Here is a 19,405-nt window from a genome sequence, read left to right as displayed (position 1 = left end):
AATTGAAATCTGATTGCAACAACTTGATAAACTTATTGAGGCGGAAACAAAATGTGATGCCAGCTAAAATATTTGCTAAGCTTATACAAAAAATATATGTGTATAGACATTGTAGGACTTTGTATAGGGAGTTTATTAGGGAAGCTACAGAAAGGACTAATAATAATGAATGGGTTATACGAGTATCTGAGGAATAGCGAGTGAGATACTAAGAAAGAGTGTTTTGAAAAATTTGTTGTTTTGATGGCCAAATTATTTAAATAATAACAGTATACTTAAAGTTTTACATTAAAAAAAAAATACATAGACTTTTATGCTATATCCATTCACGATTCGGGCAAATATTATCTAGCGTTATTTTACCTCGTTTAATGAATAAATAAGAAATTTATAATCGAATGGCAGAATTAAAATGAAATGTACAAAATCGTGCTAAAGCAACAATTTCAAAATACTTATTGTACTGTATCGATGCCTGCAATCATTTAAAGTCAATCCTATTGGCTTCCTCCCATCAATTCTCAGACAGGACTTTGTGATTGAAAGAAATTGTTTAAAAGCTGTCTTCCCATACTACTTGTTGTCTAGCAAATTTCGATGATTTCGATTACACATTATTAATCGATCGCACGAAACAGTTGCATGCAACCATGTCCTCATGTGAATGCGAAATGGAATTTCAAAAGGAGGGGAAATGCAGCCAGCAGTCCTTGCCAAGAATCTTCAAAGACAACACAGACACCCATTCATAAACTATCATTCCATTTGAATGCTTATTGCAAATAGTTTCCGATCTAGACAGTTCGGGAATCTAGTGTATTGTCATTTCACACTTGCTCTACAATTTAGATCTACTTCCTACCCACTTTGTGAGATTTTTAGAGTCGTTGCTGGTAGTTATGGCTTGTATACACTTTGAAGGCCACCCGACCATCTCCATGGAAAAGTTACAAGTCATTCGCATCGGGAGCAATAAGCTCACCAATTTAGATGTCTGCCTAGACGACGAGGTAAGTGTTGAGCCCAAGCCGAAGAAAAAGCACAAGCCCATAGCTAATATTCGACGCAGTCTGTAGCCCAGTTCCATGCAACCATCACTTACACCTACAAGACTGTCTACCTTGTGAATGAGACCGATGATGGGAAGGTCCTTGTAAATGACCAGCCGGTTGAGAGCGTAACCACCGTTACCTACAAAGACGCCATCGATGGGTCCGTGAAGCTGCAATTCGGCAATGTGGAGGCAAAGCTATGCTTTCTTTCCGAGTCGTCCGACGAACCGAGCCCTTAGGACGAAAGTATTGGCGCTAGAGCTCCATAATACTCTATACCTAAGTTTTTGAATTCTTCCCCAAAAGATAAAAAAGATACAGATTGTGCGGCTATAGAACGACAACAAGCAAATGCGAAGCATACACAAAATTTCAATAAACAATTCGATATTTTAATAATTTAAGGAGCATTTCATAGAGTAGTTTGAGGAAAATTATCTCCTGCTCGAAGAATCTACTAAAATTGCAAAATGTTCAAGTCCTGCTCCTCTTGAGCTAATTAGCTGTGGCCTTCTTTTCGGAAAGACGTCGATACAAGTTTGGACTCCATTTAATTGCGTTTGTTTTTCATTCTTTGGCTGCCTACAGGTCAAAGACCTTTAAAAGCAAAATATATTTATTTAAATAGTTTGTTTTAAATAAAATAAAAAAATATCAAATAAAATATTTCCATGCGCAATGCAAACGTTTTGAAAATTATTTTCAGATTTTCCGGTTGGAAAGCTGTGGCTTATATTTTTGTTCCCAGTACTTGCTTAATTTATTAAGATTTTAAATGCATATGATTATATTTGTTTCATTTTTTATATTCCACTTAAGCATTTGTATTAAAAGAAAATTCTATAAAAATAATATTAGCTTAGTGTGAATATTTTGAGAGTATTTTATAGTTATACGTGCACTCTGGCACTAAATTATATAAAATATAAAAAAATGTTATATTGAAAATACTTTGTTGATGACTCAACATAAAACGTGAAGAAAACACACAGTTTCTTTCATTTTCCTCATCCTACAAGTTAGAAAAGAATTTTTAAATAAAAAATAGAATTAAATAAAAATTAAATAGAAAACGACACAATCTGAAAAGCTTGGAGACACAGACTTAAACAGAGATCACAAGTCTTATATTTATCTTTTGAAAATTGTATAAGAAAAGTTTCATCTTAAAATGCGAATATTTTTTTTAAGTTTTTTGGACATGACTTGAGTCTTGATGGAACTTTGTTCCGATGCGAGACAAGTGTACACATTTCTTAATTTTACATCTCGTTGTCCAGCTACTAATCGGTCTCTCTATTCATATACACCGGTTTGATGCTCTCATCTGTCTAGGTAAGCTTCTATTCTATCTTCCGCGATATTCCTATCATATAGTTTACCCAAAAATCATAGCCATGTCAGCTTAAATTTAACAATATACAATAATAATAAAAGCATGGTGTTTAACTTTCAAATGAATTTTATCAGTCATAAGCCGAGCTATTAATAGCCCTTCTTAAATTAACCAAATATTCTCATTTCAATTTGTTGGTGATATTTTTCGTGTTCATAGTATTTATAACTTTTTAATTAAAAGTTGCATGGGGAAGAGGAAAAAAGAGAAAGTCAATTACACTGTCTCTGTTCTGTTTTTATTCATAAATTAAAATGCAAATTTAATAATAATAATAATGCGCCTAATTGTATTATTAATAATATTAATAACAATAATAATAATAATCAGCACAGCAAAAACGTCGCAACAGATTTGCTCTGCAAGTCATAAAACTAAATGGGCTTCGTGGGGCGTCAGAGGCGGTGGTTGTGGGGGCGGCGAGGGGGCAGGTGCGTCGACTTTTGGTCCATTAGCAGACGTCGGCGCAAAAGTTTTCACCCAAGCCAGCTACCAACTTAATAGAAAATCAAGCGCAAGAAAATGGCGCCCGTTAATAAGCAAGAAGAAGACGCGCGAGCACGAAGAGCACGAGGATGGGGCAGAGATAGAAGCGGGAGCAAAAGCAAAAGCAAAAAACCAAAAAAGAAGAACGCCCCACAGCAAATTAAATGAAAATTTGTTTGTGTGTGGAAAAATCAAGTGAAAATTAATTGAATTGAGTTGAGTGCGGCGTTGGAGGCGTTGGCGAAATGCTGTGCGTTTATAGATTTTTTGTGGTTGATAATGTAAGAACGACGATGACGAGGACAACAACAACGACCACTATGAAGAAGAAGTAGACAAAAAAGAAGAAGAAGAAGAAGGAGCTGAACAAAAAAGAAACAGCAAGAGCCAAGGCAGTATGAAATTTTATTTTTGCCAATCAGAAAGATGGCAAAACGTGGGCCAGCAAATGGTCAACGAGAGCGTCTGTGTGTGTATGGGTGTGTGTGGGTGTATGGGTGTGTGCGTGGGTGCCGGCTGCATAATTCATTTAAAAGACGCTGCTGCTGTCGCTGCCGCTGCTGCCTGGCTGGCTGGCAGAAGACGCAGCTGCGCAGTGGGCTGCTGGCCTTTTGTGCGGGACAGAAAAAGGGTCGGTGTGTAGATAGGTAGTTGTTGGGGTAGCAGGGGGTCTACTGCTGTTACTGGCTACATATTTAAGACATTATTACATTATAATCGCATAAAACAATCAATAAAATGTCAGTGGCAGTTGCGCTGCTGCGCTGCCAACGTAGCTGCCTCTGCCAGCGCCACACTAAATTGGCCATAATCATAACGCTTCACGCGCGCGCAACCAGCCCCAAACAAACAAGCAGGAGCGGCAGCAGCAAACCCACAACAACAACAGTCATCTCTGCTGCAGAAGACAACAGAGCAAGGCATACAAAAATATCCCAGTATTTTCTGGCCACGCCTGTCGCACAGCTGCTATCTCGCTCCCTTGCATATGGAGTTCGGCTTGCGTGCGCTCTCTCACGCTCTCGCACACCTACATACACATAGAGCATGTGATGGGTGGCTGTGTATGCGTGCGTCTTTGCGTTTGTGTGCAGCAACAACATTCACTTTAAATCAATTTTTTGGCGTTTTTCATTTCATTTTCACTTTGCCCAGCCATCGACTGTTGCGCCTGCTGCTGCTGCTGCTTCTGTTGCTCTCTTTCGCACGCATTGAACCAGAAAAAAAATATAATATACCATTATTGCATTTCTTAATATTCTTTTGCTTCCAATAACGACGATATATCTGGGAGCTGAAGCTGAAATTGGAGAAGGAGACGCCGTCGTCGTCGTCATCGTTGTCGTTGTTAAGTGAAACCATTTTTCTTTTTATTGCCGCAGCACCGAGAGGCGCGCACGTTGGCAGCGGCGCGGGCAGCGACGTTGACAGCATTTTGTTATTTCTCGCTTTTGCGCACATAAATTTCAACGTTAATGATTTTTGCTTGCAGTCGCACGCGGCAATAACAACAACAACAACAACAACAACAGCAGCAGCAATGCGCTATGCTTTGGCCACAAGTGTTGAAAATTATTATTATTATTGTTGTTGTTGGTGTTGTTGTTGCCGTTGCTGCTGCGTCGCAGGTGTTGCTTGCCATCTCACTTTTTAGCATGGACACAAACCCACCCAAACAGCCAACCAGCGAACAAAACGGCTTTGACACTTTTTTTTTACGGCCAACAGCGCAGCATTTGCGACTGCGACGCTTGCTCTTTTGTTTCTTGTTGTTGTTGTTGTTAGAGTTGTGGTTAATATTGTTGCTGTTGTTGTTGATATTGCTTGAGTGTCTAATGTTGTTGCTGTTGTTGTTGTTGTCAGTGCATGGCGCTTTGCAATTATTAAACAAATACACTTCGCTGTCTGCCAACTTGCAATGCGTGGCCAGCCGGTCCGCATAGCCATTTTCATTTAGACTCCAACTTTGAAGCGTCGCGACGTCGTCAGCGCTGCCTGCCATTTCCTCAACAGCTACTTATATTCCTATCCACATATATTATATACATATATACGTGCATATATGTTTATGTGCATGTACGTGTGTTTGTGTGTGTGTGTGTGCCTCGCGTCGCGTAAATCGGCACAGTTGCTTGTAATTTTAATTCAAATCAATTTGTGCCCCAACGCACAATGGGTCGCAGTCTCCGAAGTGTCCTTGCGCCCTAGAGCAGGCAACGCTGTTTTCTTTGCAAATTATTTCTTGTTCTTTTTTTGTCTGTGTTGGTGCTAAGTGTCAAGTGTCATGCAACAGTATCGTAACCACAACAACAACAACAATAATAACAAATGCAGTTAACAGCAACCATCAAGGAATGGATCATTTGCTCAAACATTTGACGGCTGCCGCTGCAGTTGCGCAGGCGCACAACAATAACAACAACAACAGCAACAACAATGCCTCAGCCTTGCAATTATATGCGGCAGCAGCCGCTGCCAATATGCGCATGCCCCATTGGGCTCCGTTTTTGGGTTTATTGCGCGCAGGCGCACCATCAACCTTGTCGTCCTTGCCCCCAGCTTCAGCTTCAGTTTCAGCTTCTGCTGCAGCGTCGCAGCCGCCGCATCCTCTTCAGAGCACATTGTCCGCCCTCCCCTATCATCAGCAGCCGCGCCCCTCCGTCAATATGCTGCGCCACATGGCACTCATGCAACGCGCCAATGCAGCAGCAGCGGCAGCCGCAGCTGCTGAGCAGCAACAGCAACACCAGCAACAACAGCAACACCAACATATTAAAACGGAAGCCTCAGTGTCAAGGACTGCGACACCAACTATGATTAAAAATTGTAACGAAGGTAAGTTTTAATATTTGCAGTCGAATTAATGGACTTGGCTTACAGTAGAGACTTCCTATGCTGATCACAATCGGCTAGAGTTCTCAGTTCTTCTAAAAGTTGCCCCAAAGGGAATTTCCGAAATTCTTGATACGCCTCAGCAGATTTGCTTCTCCATCGAAAACCATTTGTCTGCATAAACTCATGTTTATTCAAATTTAATTATCTATCTGAAATTAGCTTAAGGTTCTGTCAATCCCAATGAATACAGGAATACGCTACACAGGTGGTATTATATCTTCACAGAAATATACTGCAGGCAATACGATGCTAGGAAAAAACACAAATATCATTTTAAATCGAGCATGTCACCTTGATATGAATCGAAGGCCATGGTAAATAAAAAAGTGCCTCCCGAACTCATAACCTTCCTAAAAATGTTCAAATTCTTTCTGAACAGGCATTACACCTGAGCTCTTACGAAATCTAATTTGAATTTAGTTTCGAACTCAAACTAGTCCCGACCACTCCCAATGAATTGAGCACATTGGAATATTGAATGTATATGAGCGCTACAAAAGGATTTTGTCGATATAATTTTTAAGAAATAAACTTTTTCAATTAATTCAACGATTAATTTTTTATTAATTTTCATTTCTTGCCATGGCTTTTGGAATTCCTTGCCACCGATGCCTTAAAGATACAGTAAAGAATTTCCTCTATAGTTTCCCCCTTCCACCTTAACGTCCCACTATCGACAACATCAGTTGATTTAAAGTCAGAGCCGCGCCAGCATTGGCATTGGGAATAATCGGGTAGTTGTATGCACCCCTGGCTGTGAAAAGTGCATGCCACGGCTCTGGCGTAGAGCCGGCCATATACCAATAATTTTGATACATTTGGCGAGCGACTGCGCCACAACTTCCAATCGCATTGGTCATGACGATCGATAGCTAGAAGCTTGATTTCTATATAACACATAATGAGATGTGATCAGTCGATAATACTGCAAACTCACGTGTGGAGGAGCGAATCGAAAGATTTAGATAGATAAGCTGCCGTGAAATTTCCGAAAGGTTATAAATTTACAGCTCAAATGGGCCGAATAGAATTTCTATCTAGAGTTTTTTAAATGTGAATGACCAAAAATAGCCTGCTTGGCCGGCATTAATAAGATGATTCGTCAGCCAGCAGCTCGGGAGTACTACGAGTACGACTCCCATAATTATTAACAGTAGTCCTATTTAATCTTTACTCAATAATCCTGCACTTAACAATATCAGATCGGTCCATAAAGTAGAGACTGACATATTTAGCTTTCATTATTTCCCGATCTTAAATGAGAATTTGTAATGTTTTTAGCTTTCTGGCGCGTTTCTGAAACCTATTAAATGCCTTGAGTGTGGATTTTGATAAGAATATAATGATTTTGTTCAATAAATACCTTTATATCATAGATAAAGCTGTCTTTATAAAGTTTAGAAAGACAAGGAATGTGAATAGTTTATCAGAACTTGATGCGGTCGATTAAAATATAATTTCGAAACAAGTCTTCAATTTATGAATGATAACTTATGAAAGATTGCTTTTTATTAATCGTCTTATCTACGATAAATGTTTTATTATCGTAGATAGTATATACTTTATTTATTTATTTATTTAAATACATTATATTCGATTTATTCTTAAGAAACCTGATTATTAAGCCATTGATGTGATCATCTAAAGAATTTATTTTCTCTAGTCCTTTATTTTACCGCCTAGGCTAGGCTGTTCTTATTCTTATTCTTCTTATTCTTATATGTATATATATATATATATATATATATATATATATATATATATATTTTTTTTTTTGTTTTTTTGTTTTTTTGTTTTGTGTATTCGAATTATGTCCACATGAAATGCATTAAGATACGAATATTTGTCCTTATTATTGAATTAATGAATGCTGCTGAAATAAGAGAATTGATGTAACGATTCAATTATTGTTGCCTCAAAGAACTGCCCAATCTATTCAGTGTTCGTGTTTGTTGCCAGATTAGTGTTTCGGTTCCTTAATCAAGTTGGTTTCTATATAGTAAGTTACGAGCGGATAAGCTGAAAAAATAGCTGGAATTAGCGATCCATATGGATATCGATCAGATCGGCCGACTGGTCGCCCTCACCTTCCCCCGATTTAGAGCAGCATTCTTGACAACATCAGATGATTGTAAGTCAAGGCTGTGCCAGCGGCAGCAGTGGGAATTATTGGAGTATTACGTGCACCCAATGTAGTAAATAGATCGTACCAGGGCTCAGTGGAGAAGCCAGCCATATTCCAGTACTCGGATTTCATTTTACGGGTTAGAGCCCCACAGCTTCCAAATGCGTTAGTCATGACGAATATAATCTAGGGGCTTGTGTGAAATACACCCAGCAACATCAAATATACCGGGAATTTCAGAATACTTACCTATAGATAACCAGTTCGAGAGCTTCGCATGAACGGTCGCAAGCTCAATTTTTGATAATTTCAGTTTTCACAGACCGAATTTTACAAACAATATCTCGATGTAGAGAATTGAAATACTAATGACACTATGGGAAAAAGTCTTTGTTTTGTAATTTCGTACAAAATATGTAGAATTAATGTTTAATATTAAGAGTCTTCACTGAAAACTAGAAATTCGAGCGAAACGAAAAATACTTTGGAAACATCAGAGTCTGATTTCTGTGTTGATTTAGAGTATTGTGCCAAAACTATTCGATAAGTATTCACTAACAATTCGTTTCTAGTGGTAATATATATTTCATAATGAATCATGAGTTTTTCACTTCACTTCATTCGGGTTTATTTTCACATTTTGTAGGTCTTTTATTTTTATATCATACTTACAATTCGTTATAATCGAATTTAAAGGTGGGACTTTATGAAACTTTTGAAATGAAGAATATCTTTTTGAACTTTTTGAAATTTTTATTTAATTTACAAAATATTTATGTACTTAAAATGTATTTTAAAAGTAACAATTTAAAGTATTTTATAATGCAAAACGCACAACATTAAAATCCAAATCAAATATGGCTCAGGCAGCCTTTAACGTTTGGAGAATGAGAAGAGTATGTGTTTCTCCACAAGAACGTCTTTAAAAAAATTAGTGCCCCTAGGAACATAGAAGATTTCTGAGCTGAGATGATAAGATATTGGAAGTCTCCTAAACACCGCGTTTTGGGGCACAACACAATCTCCTTATTATTTATTTATAATACTTTTTTTTATGTTTTCAATATGTCGTCTATTGAAAGAATGGAAACAAAATACTTGTAAAAACTACTAAAGAAGTTTCCGAATAAAATCATCGCACAGGCCATTATGTGATTTATAACTTTCTGAAAATATGGGAATGTAGATGAACCGCAAAGTCTTAGTGTTTTGGAACACATTTTTCACATAAAGTTGTATCTTGCGTTTGAATCTTGATTTGCAACTCACATCTCGGCAGCAGACAGCTCAAAGATATAGGCGTCAATTATGAGGACTGACAAGATGTTAGAAACACCCTAGGAAGCTCTGTGTTTAACTTTAAATGTATTAAAACGACCTTGGACTTTTTCACATTTCGCGTGGAAAGGTTTTTCGTTGCCTTGCCTAAATTATTCGCATTTGATGCGTCATAGTGTCAATGTGAAGACTTGATTAGTTACAATGATTGTTTCCAGTTTTCAATTAATCTCATATCAACGAAATATCGCTAAATAGAAAGAATGTTCAAGAATGTATATTATATGTGTGGTTCTGAATTAAAATAAAGAAACATCCGCTTGAAGGTCTCCAATCGATGCACCCAAAGATGAATTAATTATATAGGTTGGATATCCACAAAAACTCATAGAGTCACAACGGAAACAACAACAACAACAACAACAAGAACAACCACAAACACTAGAACAACAGGGGCGGCAAGTTTATTAATTTATAACAAAAATTGTGGCAAATGTGCGACGAGAGCGACGCGAACAGCCCGGCAACAAACAAGTTCCCCAAATGCCCCGACGCGCAGTTTATTCAATTTACCAATAAAATTTCAATCGCATTGCTCTTTTTAATCAATTCGCTGCGACACGCACACACACACACACACAATCACACACATGGACACACACACAGACGCAAATACAAACATTGGGGCATGCATAATTTTTGTTTATGTTTTTTGATAAATTTTTAATCAACAACAAAAATTTGCGCGCCGGCGCCCGCAGTGTTTGCCAGACAGCAGCCAATGTTTTGTTGTTGTTGTTTCTGTTAGTTGTGTTTTTGTTGTAGCTGGATTGTGTGTGAATGGTATTGTTGTTGCTGTTGTTGCTGTTGTTGTGGCTTGTTGATTATGCGCGTAATTAAATTTGGCAAACGTTTTGTGCGTTTTGAGGCTTCCGCAAATAGTTTTAGGCCCCTCCGGCAAGCGACATTGGGGCCTTGGTTAGGACATACATACATACAAGTACATATGTATATGTATACCCGTATGTGTGCAGAGAGGTATGGTAGGGTATTGAAACAGTATAGTGTAACTGTTGTTGTGTTAATGCCCCAGGACTTCTTCCATGCTCTAAACAGCATCGAGCGAATCAATTATTGGGACTATGCGACTTGCCACAATTCCTGGAATTTCTAAAGAACGCTTTTCGCTGGAACTCTCGACTATTGCCTTATGATTAAGAGGGCCAATTAAGAAGAAAATTTAAAGGTTTTTAAAAAGAAATTTCGTTGTCAGGCCATTTAGTTGATTAAACCAAGCAGCATAATAGAAAATTAACGAATTGTCAGATTTATGAATCAAATTCTGTGAAAAACAAAACATGAATTCACACTTTCATCCATGATAGTGTCTATCTAAAGGAGGTGCCGCATCTACATAAAATTTCAAGAAAGGTTACTTATAAAAATTCTGGTTAACAAGAAATTTTCCACAATATAGAACAATTTTAAAAAAAATAACAACATAAAAACAGATTAAATACTATACATATACAGAAAGAATACAGAGAATGTAAGAGAAAATTAAAGTTGTTAGGAAGATGTAAGATTAAATATTAATCAAAAAACGATTTTCATTTTTTTGATTCAATTGAGGCTAAAATTAATGAACGCACTTGAAACGATCGAGAAATAATTTTGTACTATAAAAAGACTTAATGATTGATGTTTTAATGCTGCTGTTTAGCTAAATAAGCAGATTAAAAACAATATTAATTATTATCCTCAACATTTAAAAATATTTAATTCCAACATGATTTTATCATTTCTAAGACCTGAGGAACAAATTAATATTCCAAATATGCTTCAATTCTGCCTTAAATTTCATGAAATCTAGTTCAATATAGATAAAAAAAAATATTAATTATTATCCTCAACATTTAAGGATATTTAATTCCAACATGATTTTATCATTTCTTTGACCTGATGAACAAGTTAATATTCCAGTTAAATCTAGATTAAAATAAATATTATATATGTTATTATTATCATCAACATTTAAGGATGTTTAATTCCAACATGATTTTATCATTTCTAAGACCTGATGAACACATTTATGTTCCAAATATGCTTCAACTCTGCCTTAAATTACGTGAAATCTAGTTTTTTAAATAGATTTTTGAAACTGCAATAGTGGAAAAGGGTAATCCAATTGATTTGAATAATCAAAGATGATAGAAAAGGAGACAACATCTGCCTCAGAAGAGCAGGAAGAGTCTTCAAGCGTAGCTAGAAATACTTGGTTTAAAGACTATCCATCAAAAATCTGAGGATAGTGGAGATTTGCGAAGAGCACAGCTGCAACAAAATGATCGAAAATTAAGAAAAGCAAGGTTGGGAAAACATTAGACATGAGACAAGATATTGGAAAAGGCATAAAAAAGTTGATGGAGAAATTCAGAAAATACTGATGCCGTGTACAAGGGATTTTAAAATACAGCAGCGGCGTGGCGGCAAAAAGGAAGAGCAGGAAATATGCGGCAAGCTGCAAAATTCGAAGCACTCGGTTTCAAGTAGCTGACTGTTTCTGGCTTCCGACTAGCCGTTGTCCATGTAACGCCTATTAGGCAACACCCCCTCATCACCAACAGCAGCAGCAGCAGCAGCGGCAACAACAACAACAACAGTTTTGTAAGTCGGGCAAATGGCCAAAATGACGATGAAGACGGCTACAACGATGAGGAAGGCGGCCAAATGTGAAACTCACAATCGACATCGTCGACGACGGGAAATTAGCTGCCATTAGTCATTTTTATTGTTTTCGGTCGCGGCCCCGAAATGACAACAACAGCAACGAAAGCCAAAAACCCGAAACCAGAGTCAGCTCGAAATTGGGCAACAAACAATTTTCCCATTTTCGGTCCAATTTCCTTGCCCCTCGCCGCTCGCCGCTCGCCCTGCCCAACCATAGGCAAGTGAAATGTCTTAATTATTTTGGCCCCCGCAACGACCTGGCCAGGAAAAACAAAACACAAAACACAGAACACAAAACCACAAAACACGAGCAGCAGAAGCAGAAACATACAATTTTCGTTTACGACATTTTAATTAAGTTTTTCTCTTCTTGCGTTGTGGAAATTGGGCAAATTAATAAGAACTCTATTGGCACGCCCCACCACCACCAACAGCACCACCGCTGGCCTACTACTCAGCAACATCTACGACTGGTGGTGCTGGTGCTGCTGCTGCTGCTGATTCTGCTGCTGATCAAGAATGATGAATGAATTTAGCTGATCTGCTATGCTGCCTTAGAAGTGCGAGGTCAGAAGAGAGCAGTCAGAAGAAAGCAGCAGACAAAGATCGGCGGGCAGCGGGAAGCGGGCAGGGCAGCGCGCCTCATTAGCCACCGAACGATAGACAACTCAACCACTCAACCACAAACTCACCGCCGTCGTTCTTTGCGACTGTAATTGCCATAATTTTATTGGCTACCTAGGCCAGAGATTAATTATGGGTCCACTCTTCAGCTACAGCTTCAGCTTCAGCTGGCGTTGAAAATTGTTGTGTTGTTGGCTTGGGCGCCCCATCAAAAATAGAAGAAATGAGCAGAAGATTAAAAAAAACTATAAAAAAAAAATGGGAAGAAAAGAAAGACTGGAAGCGCGCATGTCCATCAATTTTAATGCGCATTTCTCGAGCACACAACGATTTCCACTGATTTCCACTGATTTTCTTTAATTAATAAGCTGTAGAATGGCCATTCATTCCACCATTGTATTCGGACTAATTGGACGCATTGCCAGGTTCCGAGATCGTTGAGATTTTCGGTTTATTTTATTTTCTTTTTTTTTTTTCTTTTCCTAACCTCTAGGTATGTTAACAGACCAAATGAGCTTTTGACGAGCGCGTGTCTGCCTGAAACACACGAGTATTTATTAGGGAAATGATAATTATTTAAGTGCTGGCAATTGTCCAAGTCCATTTAAGATATTCAACTGACTAGCTCATTCACATTCACTCACCCACTCCCACACTCCTCCACTTACCCCCTTCACTCATTGCCCTTTGCCTGAGCCTCCGGCATTTGCATAACAAGCTATGCTTCTGGTTCGGGGTCTGGCCAATGAGAACAAAAACAACCGCGACCCGCGGCCATAAATTCAGCCAATTTGTAAGTACAGTCTTAGCAGTAGTTGTGATTCATTTGATAAGTTGGCTAGACGCCAGAAAATGTGGTGTAATGAATGTTTTTAAATGCAGTTGCCAAGCGGGCTTAGGTCCGGTGCCGGGAGTGATGTGTATGGCTCTACAATGGGCGCCGAAAACTATGATATCTGAACTGACAGTCATCCAGAGAGAGTCTCAGTATTTAAAATACCTAGAGTAACCAAGCGGCTCGTTTAATCCATCTGTCGATCAAGCTGAAGTTTTATTTTGAATCTCTTTAAAATGCTACGAAATCTCTCAACCCTACAACAAATCCCATTTGCTTTGAATATTGATCGGTTGTATCGATTCGAGCGTTTGAATGCCTCAGTCTGAGAAGAAATTATAAGCAAACTTTACATAGAATCTCAGCATAAATATCAAGTTTCAAATAAAGTTAAAGTTTCTTCCTATCATCCCCTGAAACATAGGCATTGTTTCTTAATAAGTGGTATCCGTTCGAACGTCTGACCGCCTGAATCTCAAGAAATAAAAGACCTACGTTTGTCAAACTTAACATATAGTTTCAGCTAACTCGTATGCATATCAAGTTTATGTTATTACGTATTAAGTAGGCTAATCAAATCGCTTTCCATTTTATTATCTAAGGAAACTTAATTTTTGTGACTAGTGCGTTAATTTATAAGAATCTTTCTTGTCGCACTAGGAACTAATAATAAATAAATAAATATTAAATCATAGGGTACCATTTTCTTATGGAAACCTTTAACACGTCTAGGTTAACTTGGTGTCTGGGTAAGCCAGGAACTTACTGTAAAAGTATTCTATGTAAAAAGTTGAAAACGTTGAAAGTAATAAAAAAAAATTGTGTTAATTTTTTCAAATCGCTGGCAGTTAAAAAAAATTGATTCATGGCTTGTATAACCTTCGAAGAACGCCCTACAATCTATATAGGAAAATCACAAATCGTACGCATTGGAAGTGACATAAGCGCTGACCTAGATGTTTGCCTATCGGACAGGGTGAGTTGGAACAACTTGCAGAAGAAGCACAAGTCGAATACTTAGTCCAACGCAGTCTATAGCCAAGGTCCATGCAACCCTAGCGCGTACCTCCAACGTTCTCTACTTGTTGAATGAGAGTCGTGGCGGCGATGTGGTCGTGAATGGCCAGCATGTGGGCTCCGTAGCCACCGTCACCTACCATGATGCAATCGATGGGTTTGTCAAGTTGCGCTTCGGAAATGTGGATGCCGAGCTTTGCCTTTTACCCACCATGACGGGCGAGTAATGTGGGCGTAGGAACAAGTCGGGTTCAAAGTTCTTAGTTCAAAATTCATAATTTTTCAAAATTTTTCGTGCACACGAATTTCTGAGTTACGATTTTTTTAAATAAACCATAAAATGCTGCTTAACATGAATTTCCAATTCATTTTTCAAAATTTTGTAAACAAATGGATAGTTTTTAAAGAAAAGAATAATGTGTGTTCCCCGTCCGTTTAAAATTCCTTTCAATCGATTATGTTCAATCAGCCAAGTAGCCTCTAATTGCAATAAGGGACAGCAGACAGTCACTAAGAACCTGTCTCCAAAGAAAGCTCAATTATGGAACTGCAGTAAAAACTCATCACAAGCTTAGGTAACCACCAACAATAGCGAACCACTGACTAATATTGTGTATAACTGGGTAACCACTAGGTCAAAAAAAAAACAGAAAGCGTTCGATAAATATTGAGTAGCATTTGGGAAACCATTGGGTAACCAAGAGGTAACTACTGGGTATCAATTGAATGAGCATTGTGTAGCCACTAGGTAACCTTTGGGTAACTCTTAGGTGCCCTTTGGGTAAGTTTGCGTATCCATTTGGTAACCTTTGGGTAACCATTGCATTACTTTTGAGTATTCTTTGGGTATTCATGGGCTAACCCCTTGAGAAAGAGACGAGCAATCGCTTACAAGTGCATATAGCTCTGTACTAAGTAGTTTCGTAATTAAATATCTTATCATAAGAAAACAAATTCAAAATTCAACTAAACCACTGTCTGATGTATTGGGGAAGGAAGGCCGGTACTGTGGGCTGGCTACTAATATAACGCCAGCTAATAAACATGAAAAGGCGTTTTGTTGCCTAAACTTAAATTGAAAACACTTTGCCGAACAGCAACAGCAATAACTAGAACAACAAAAATCACAACAACAACAACAACAACAAATGAAAAGGATAAGCACTTCAAGGGGCGGATTTGGCTTAAGCGGTTGCCCAAAACCACACACAGCCAAGGGTCTTTTGCCAAAAAATGCCGCCCGTCTGTCTGTTTCTCCGGCTCGCCATCTCTCCGGCTGACTGTCTATGAATAAGTGTGCGAGTGTTTGCTGTATTACCGTTACCATTTAGTACAAAGATGGCGGCTCTAGATAAAAAATTTGCCGAAAAAAAACAACATTTTGGCGGCCAGACTGAAGCACCCCAGAACAGTGGCCCATCCCTATCCCTATCCCCGGCCCCTGTCCCAGTCCCTGCCCCGGTTCCCCATTCTCTGAACACTTGACTTATTTTGCATTTTTCGTTGGCGTTATGTCATGAATTTTCTTCGTTCTTTTTTTTTTTAAATGTTTGTTGCCGCTGCTACTCTGTTCTTTGGCCATTTACAGTTTTGAGGCGTAATTTTTCTTAAATAGCATTACAAGTAACACGCCCATTCCGCCCAGAACCTCACGAGCCACTGGCAAATGGAGCAATGATGGAGCGGTGGTTAAATTAAACAAGGGTCGGCTAAGGTAGCGGGGGAAAAGGGTTGGCACATTACAGTTAAATAATTAGGCAAAAAATTGAGACAAGAAGGTCCCGGACAGGCAACAGAGGAACGAGAATGTTGTGATTGAGCGTGGAAAGTGAAGAAGGCAGGAGGGGAAAAGAAAGATTGTAATAATTACCAGTTGCAGCTGTATTCGATGTTCAAAGATTTCAGAAAAAAATCGGGAAAGGCTTTTAAGAAGACTGCTTGATTTGAAAGATAATGGAAATATCTATCTCGATTTGAAAGCAGATAATCAGAGTCTAGGATGCGCTAGAAACCTATTCCTAGACACATTTAAAAACAATGGGAATGATTAATTGAAAATTGACATAAAAAACTGCAAACATATCCAAATGAGAGAGTTTCCATTGCTTATGGAAAAATATTGGAAAAAAATTGCATTTGAAAACGAATTTTTGAAAAACAGTGGATGTTTTATAAGTGGATTTACAACTAATTGTCTGACATTATCGTAAATTGTTTGATTGTAACAAATAGATGTTTTTTTTTTGGTGAGCTGTTGTTGTAATGTACTGAAAGGGGAGAATTGGTTACAAAGAAAGCGAAGGAATATTTGAGTTAATTATTCTGCAAAAACACAAAAAATTCACAGCTTATTTCAATGTTTGTTCATACATTAATAACTAAAGTTAGTATTGTTGGCTCATGCACCCTTATCCCTTCTCGGATTATTTCGTCCTTCCAAATTTGAAAAACTGGAGATTTTCCAAAATTTATAGCTCTTCATAGCCTTTTTTGAGGCTCATCACTATAAATAGGGTATCGAAGCTATTGAACAGCGCTGGAGGTGTTTTTAGCTTTAAGAAAAAGTTAATCTTTTCCCAATTTTTTTGCGGTCTTGTTAGGTGTACCCGACACTGTATGTGTTTAATTTGCATTAACATTCAATCAGAAATGATTGTTAATTTCAAAATAGGCTTAAAGTTATGTAATGCTACGACTAAATCAAGTTTTTTCAATGTGGGCTCCACTGCTTCCGCAAGCCAAGCGTACATCCAGACAGACATGTCTATATCGACTCGTCTCGTCAGCCCACCTGCCATGCACTCTCATCCCTATTCCGACTCAGTTTATGCAAACACTTGCTCATAGCTCATGGCTAATTGCCAACAGCTAGCAGACATGACTCTGCCACAGCCGCCCCCCTTCGTGTTACCCTCCCTGGACGCAGCCTATGGCCTCGCACTAGTCACGCGCCACATGGCCGCACAATCTGTGCCGACAAGTGTCAAAAAATCGAGGCAATTACGCGACCCAGCCAGAGAGCACTCAAATATATACACACACACACACACACACACACACACACACACACACACACACACACACACAGACAGGCACAACACACATCCAGAGAAAAAAGAGTGTAAAATGAACAAAAAAAAAGAAAGAAAAGAGCAGAAAGGAAAATCGTCAAACACAAAACGTAAGCAAAAAAAAAAAAGCCGCAAACACGTAGACTTGAGCGTTTTACCGCAAAACTGCCGCCAACTGGCACCCGCCCCCCGTACACGTTTTGATTTTATGTTATCTCCATGGATTCCAGGATGCCTTCACCTCCCCAACGCCCTCAACACCGCCTGCCCAACCCATGCCCGGGCAACGACATGAAAATTATGTAAAACTTAAGTAAAAGATGAGCTCGTCAAGAATTATGACACCCCAGGGACGAAAATGTTTGCAAAACGCAACAGTGAAAAAAACAGCAGCAATACACGCACACACACACACACGCACACACACACACACACACACATACGCACACCCCCACTATTTTCGTTGTTGTCGCAACCACCCCCAAAAAAAGTTATAGAGGGAGAGTGAGAAAGAGCGAGCGAGAGAGAGAGAGTGAGAGTTGAGAGAAGAAAATCAAAGCTTACAAACACAACACCCTACCTGACCATCCGAAACTTTAATGCCCTTCCGACGAGATCCCAACACGCCAAATAGTGCAGATAGTTCGTTCACTTTCACGGATTTACAGTTATGCAAAGCAATTGAGGAGGACTGGAAAGAAGCGAAAACATCTTGTGTGCTGATTGGCTTTCAAATCCCCAAAGAATCATCCACATTTAAAGGTGATTGAAGAAGGCTTTATCTCTGGTGTGTTATGATAAAACGATCAACATAATTCGACCTAAAATTTCACGACTTGCCGACACCTTTCCGGAACTAAACTTCTTCAATATCTTCAAGTAATTGTGACATTTATTTTTCACTCCTCCTGCATTCCTTATAGTTATAAAATAGCAACGTGAAAATTTGAGTTTCTGATCATTTCAATAATTATGCACAAATCCAAACCGTTATTCAATTTTAATTAAATTTTGCAAAAATTCAAAAACAAACTTAAGGAAAACACTGCAAATTACGCGTTAAATAAATTTAAATTTCGTCGCAAAATACATTTTTGTAGGCCATTAACTAATTAATTAAGTAATAATAAATCATTGTTTTGTTTTTATAAATTTATAATTTAGTCGCTTTTCAATTGCTTTTAAGTTTGAAAACCTTAAATCTTAATCACTCTTAAATAAGCCACAACTGCTAGCAAATAATTAATTTCTAAGTTCAGCCTCGTTGTTAGTTATTTGTTTATTATGCTTGCTTGATTGTTTTGCTTTAATTAACAAAATGGATGGCAGCTCTTGATTTCAATTCTCTTCCATTCGCAGTCAATAGGCAATGATTATAGAAACGTTTGGAAATCATTTGACACAATAGAAAGCCAATCATTTATTTTGAAAATGTAAACAGGTTAGTTTAACTTTCCTTCCTATATCATAAATATATCTGCACTAAATTAAAAGAAACTATGCCTGAAGAAAAATGCGGTCTATATACGTTAGATATTGGCAATATACGGCGGCTCTTCTGTTTCAAGTCCCATCATGTTCATCATCATCAGCGACAACACCAGCAGTGCAGCTAGAATCTCCCTGGGAAGCCAAGCTACCCGACCACAGGCAGGACAAAGTCTCCAAGAAAAAATGGAAAAGTTGTAGCGAAGCAAACTATTACAAATGCTTTGGCATTTAAGTGGCCGCATCGGCAATGGCGATGAGTAAAAAAAAATAATAATATCAAACGCCCAAAGCTCCAACCACAGAAACAGCCACCCCCTGCTCTGCTCCGCTCTGCTCTGCTCTGCTCAGCTCAGCTACCCACAACGCTTGTTTACGCTCGTAAATGCCTCATGTGCTTTTATATTG

General features: G+C 38.4%; 1 protein-coding gene and 2 long non-coding RNA genes across 4 annotated transcripts; 2 read left to right on the top strand and 1 right to left on the bottom strand.

Annotated features, from left to right (window-relative positions):
- The first annotated feature begins 885 nt into the window (after positions 1-885).
- Positions 886-1,653, top strand: LOC115629955. Of its 2 annotated transcripts, XM_030526569.1 has the most exons (3): positions 886-1,010; positions 1,070-1,298; positions 1,359-1,653. In XM_030526569.1, the coding sequence occupies exons 1-2, from the start codon at positions 900-902 to the stop codon at positions 1,289-1,291; spliced, it is 333 nt and encodes a 110-aa protein (XP_030382429.1). In that variant the 5' UTR covers positions 886-899; the 3' UTR covers positions 1,292-1,298; positions 1,359-1,653. The 2 variants fall into 2 exon arrangements, with proteins under 2 accessions (XP_030382429.1, XP_030382427.1); XM_030526567.1 differs by having other exon boundaries at positions 1,070-1,653.
- A 6,004-nt stretch (positions 1,654-7,657) lies between these two features.
- LOC115629957 lies at positions 7,658-8,224 on the bottom strand. Its single transcript, XR_003995956.1, has 3 exons — positions 8,204-8,224; positions 7,917-8,140; positions 7,658-7,848 (listed from the first exon to the last, which is right to left on the bottom strand). It is a non-coding gene; the product is annotated as an uncharacterized LOC115629957 (long non-coding RNA).
- Positions 8,225-14,363: 6,139 nt separating this feature from the next.
- Positions 14,364-14,789, top strand: LOC115629959. The gene is made up of 2 exons (XR_003995957.1): positions 14,364-14,397; positions 14,453-14,789. It is a non-coding gene; the product is annotated as an uncharacterized LOC115629959 (long non-coding RNA).
- Positions 14,790-19,405: the final 4,616 nt, after the last annotated feature.

This window comes from Scaptodrosophila lebanonensis, unplaced genomic scaffold (assembly GCF_003285725.1).
Source record: "Scaptodrosophila lebanonensis strain 11010-0011.00,11010-0021.00 unplaced genomic scaffold, SlebRS2 tig00000171-arrow-arrow-pilon, whole genome shotgun sequence".
Taxonomy (NCBI): Eukaryota; Metazoa; Arthropoda; class Insecta; order Diptera; family Drosophilidae; genus Scaptodrosophila; species Scaptodrosophila lebanonensis.
This window is presented reverse-complemented; position numbering and strand designations above follow the sequence as displayed.

Excerpts from the sequence above, each read along its gene's own strand:
- LOC115629955 (XM_030526569.1), top strand. The coding sequence starts at position 900 with ATGGCTTGTATACACTTTGAAGGCCACCCGACCATCTCCATGGAAAAG. Across the intron at positions 1,011-1,069 it reads ATGTCTGCCTAGACGACGAG|TCTGTAGCCCAGTTCCATGC; the intron begins GTAAGTGTTGAG and ends TATTCGACGCAG.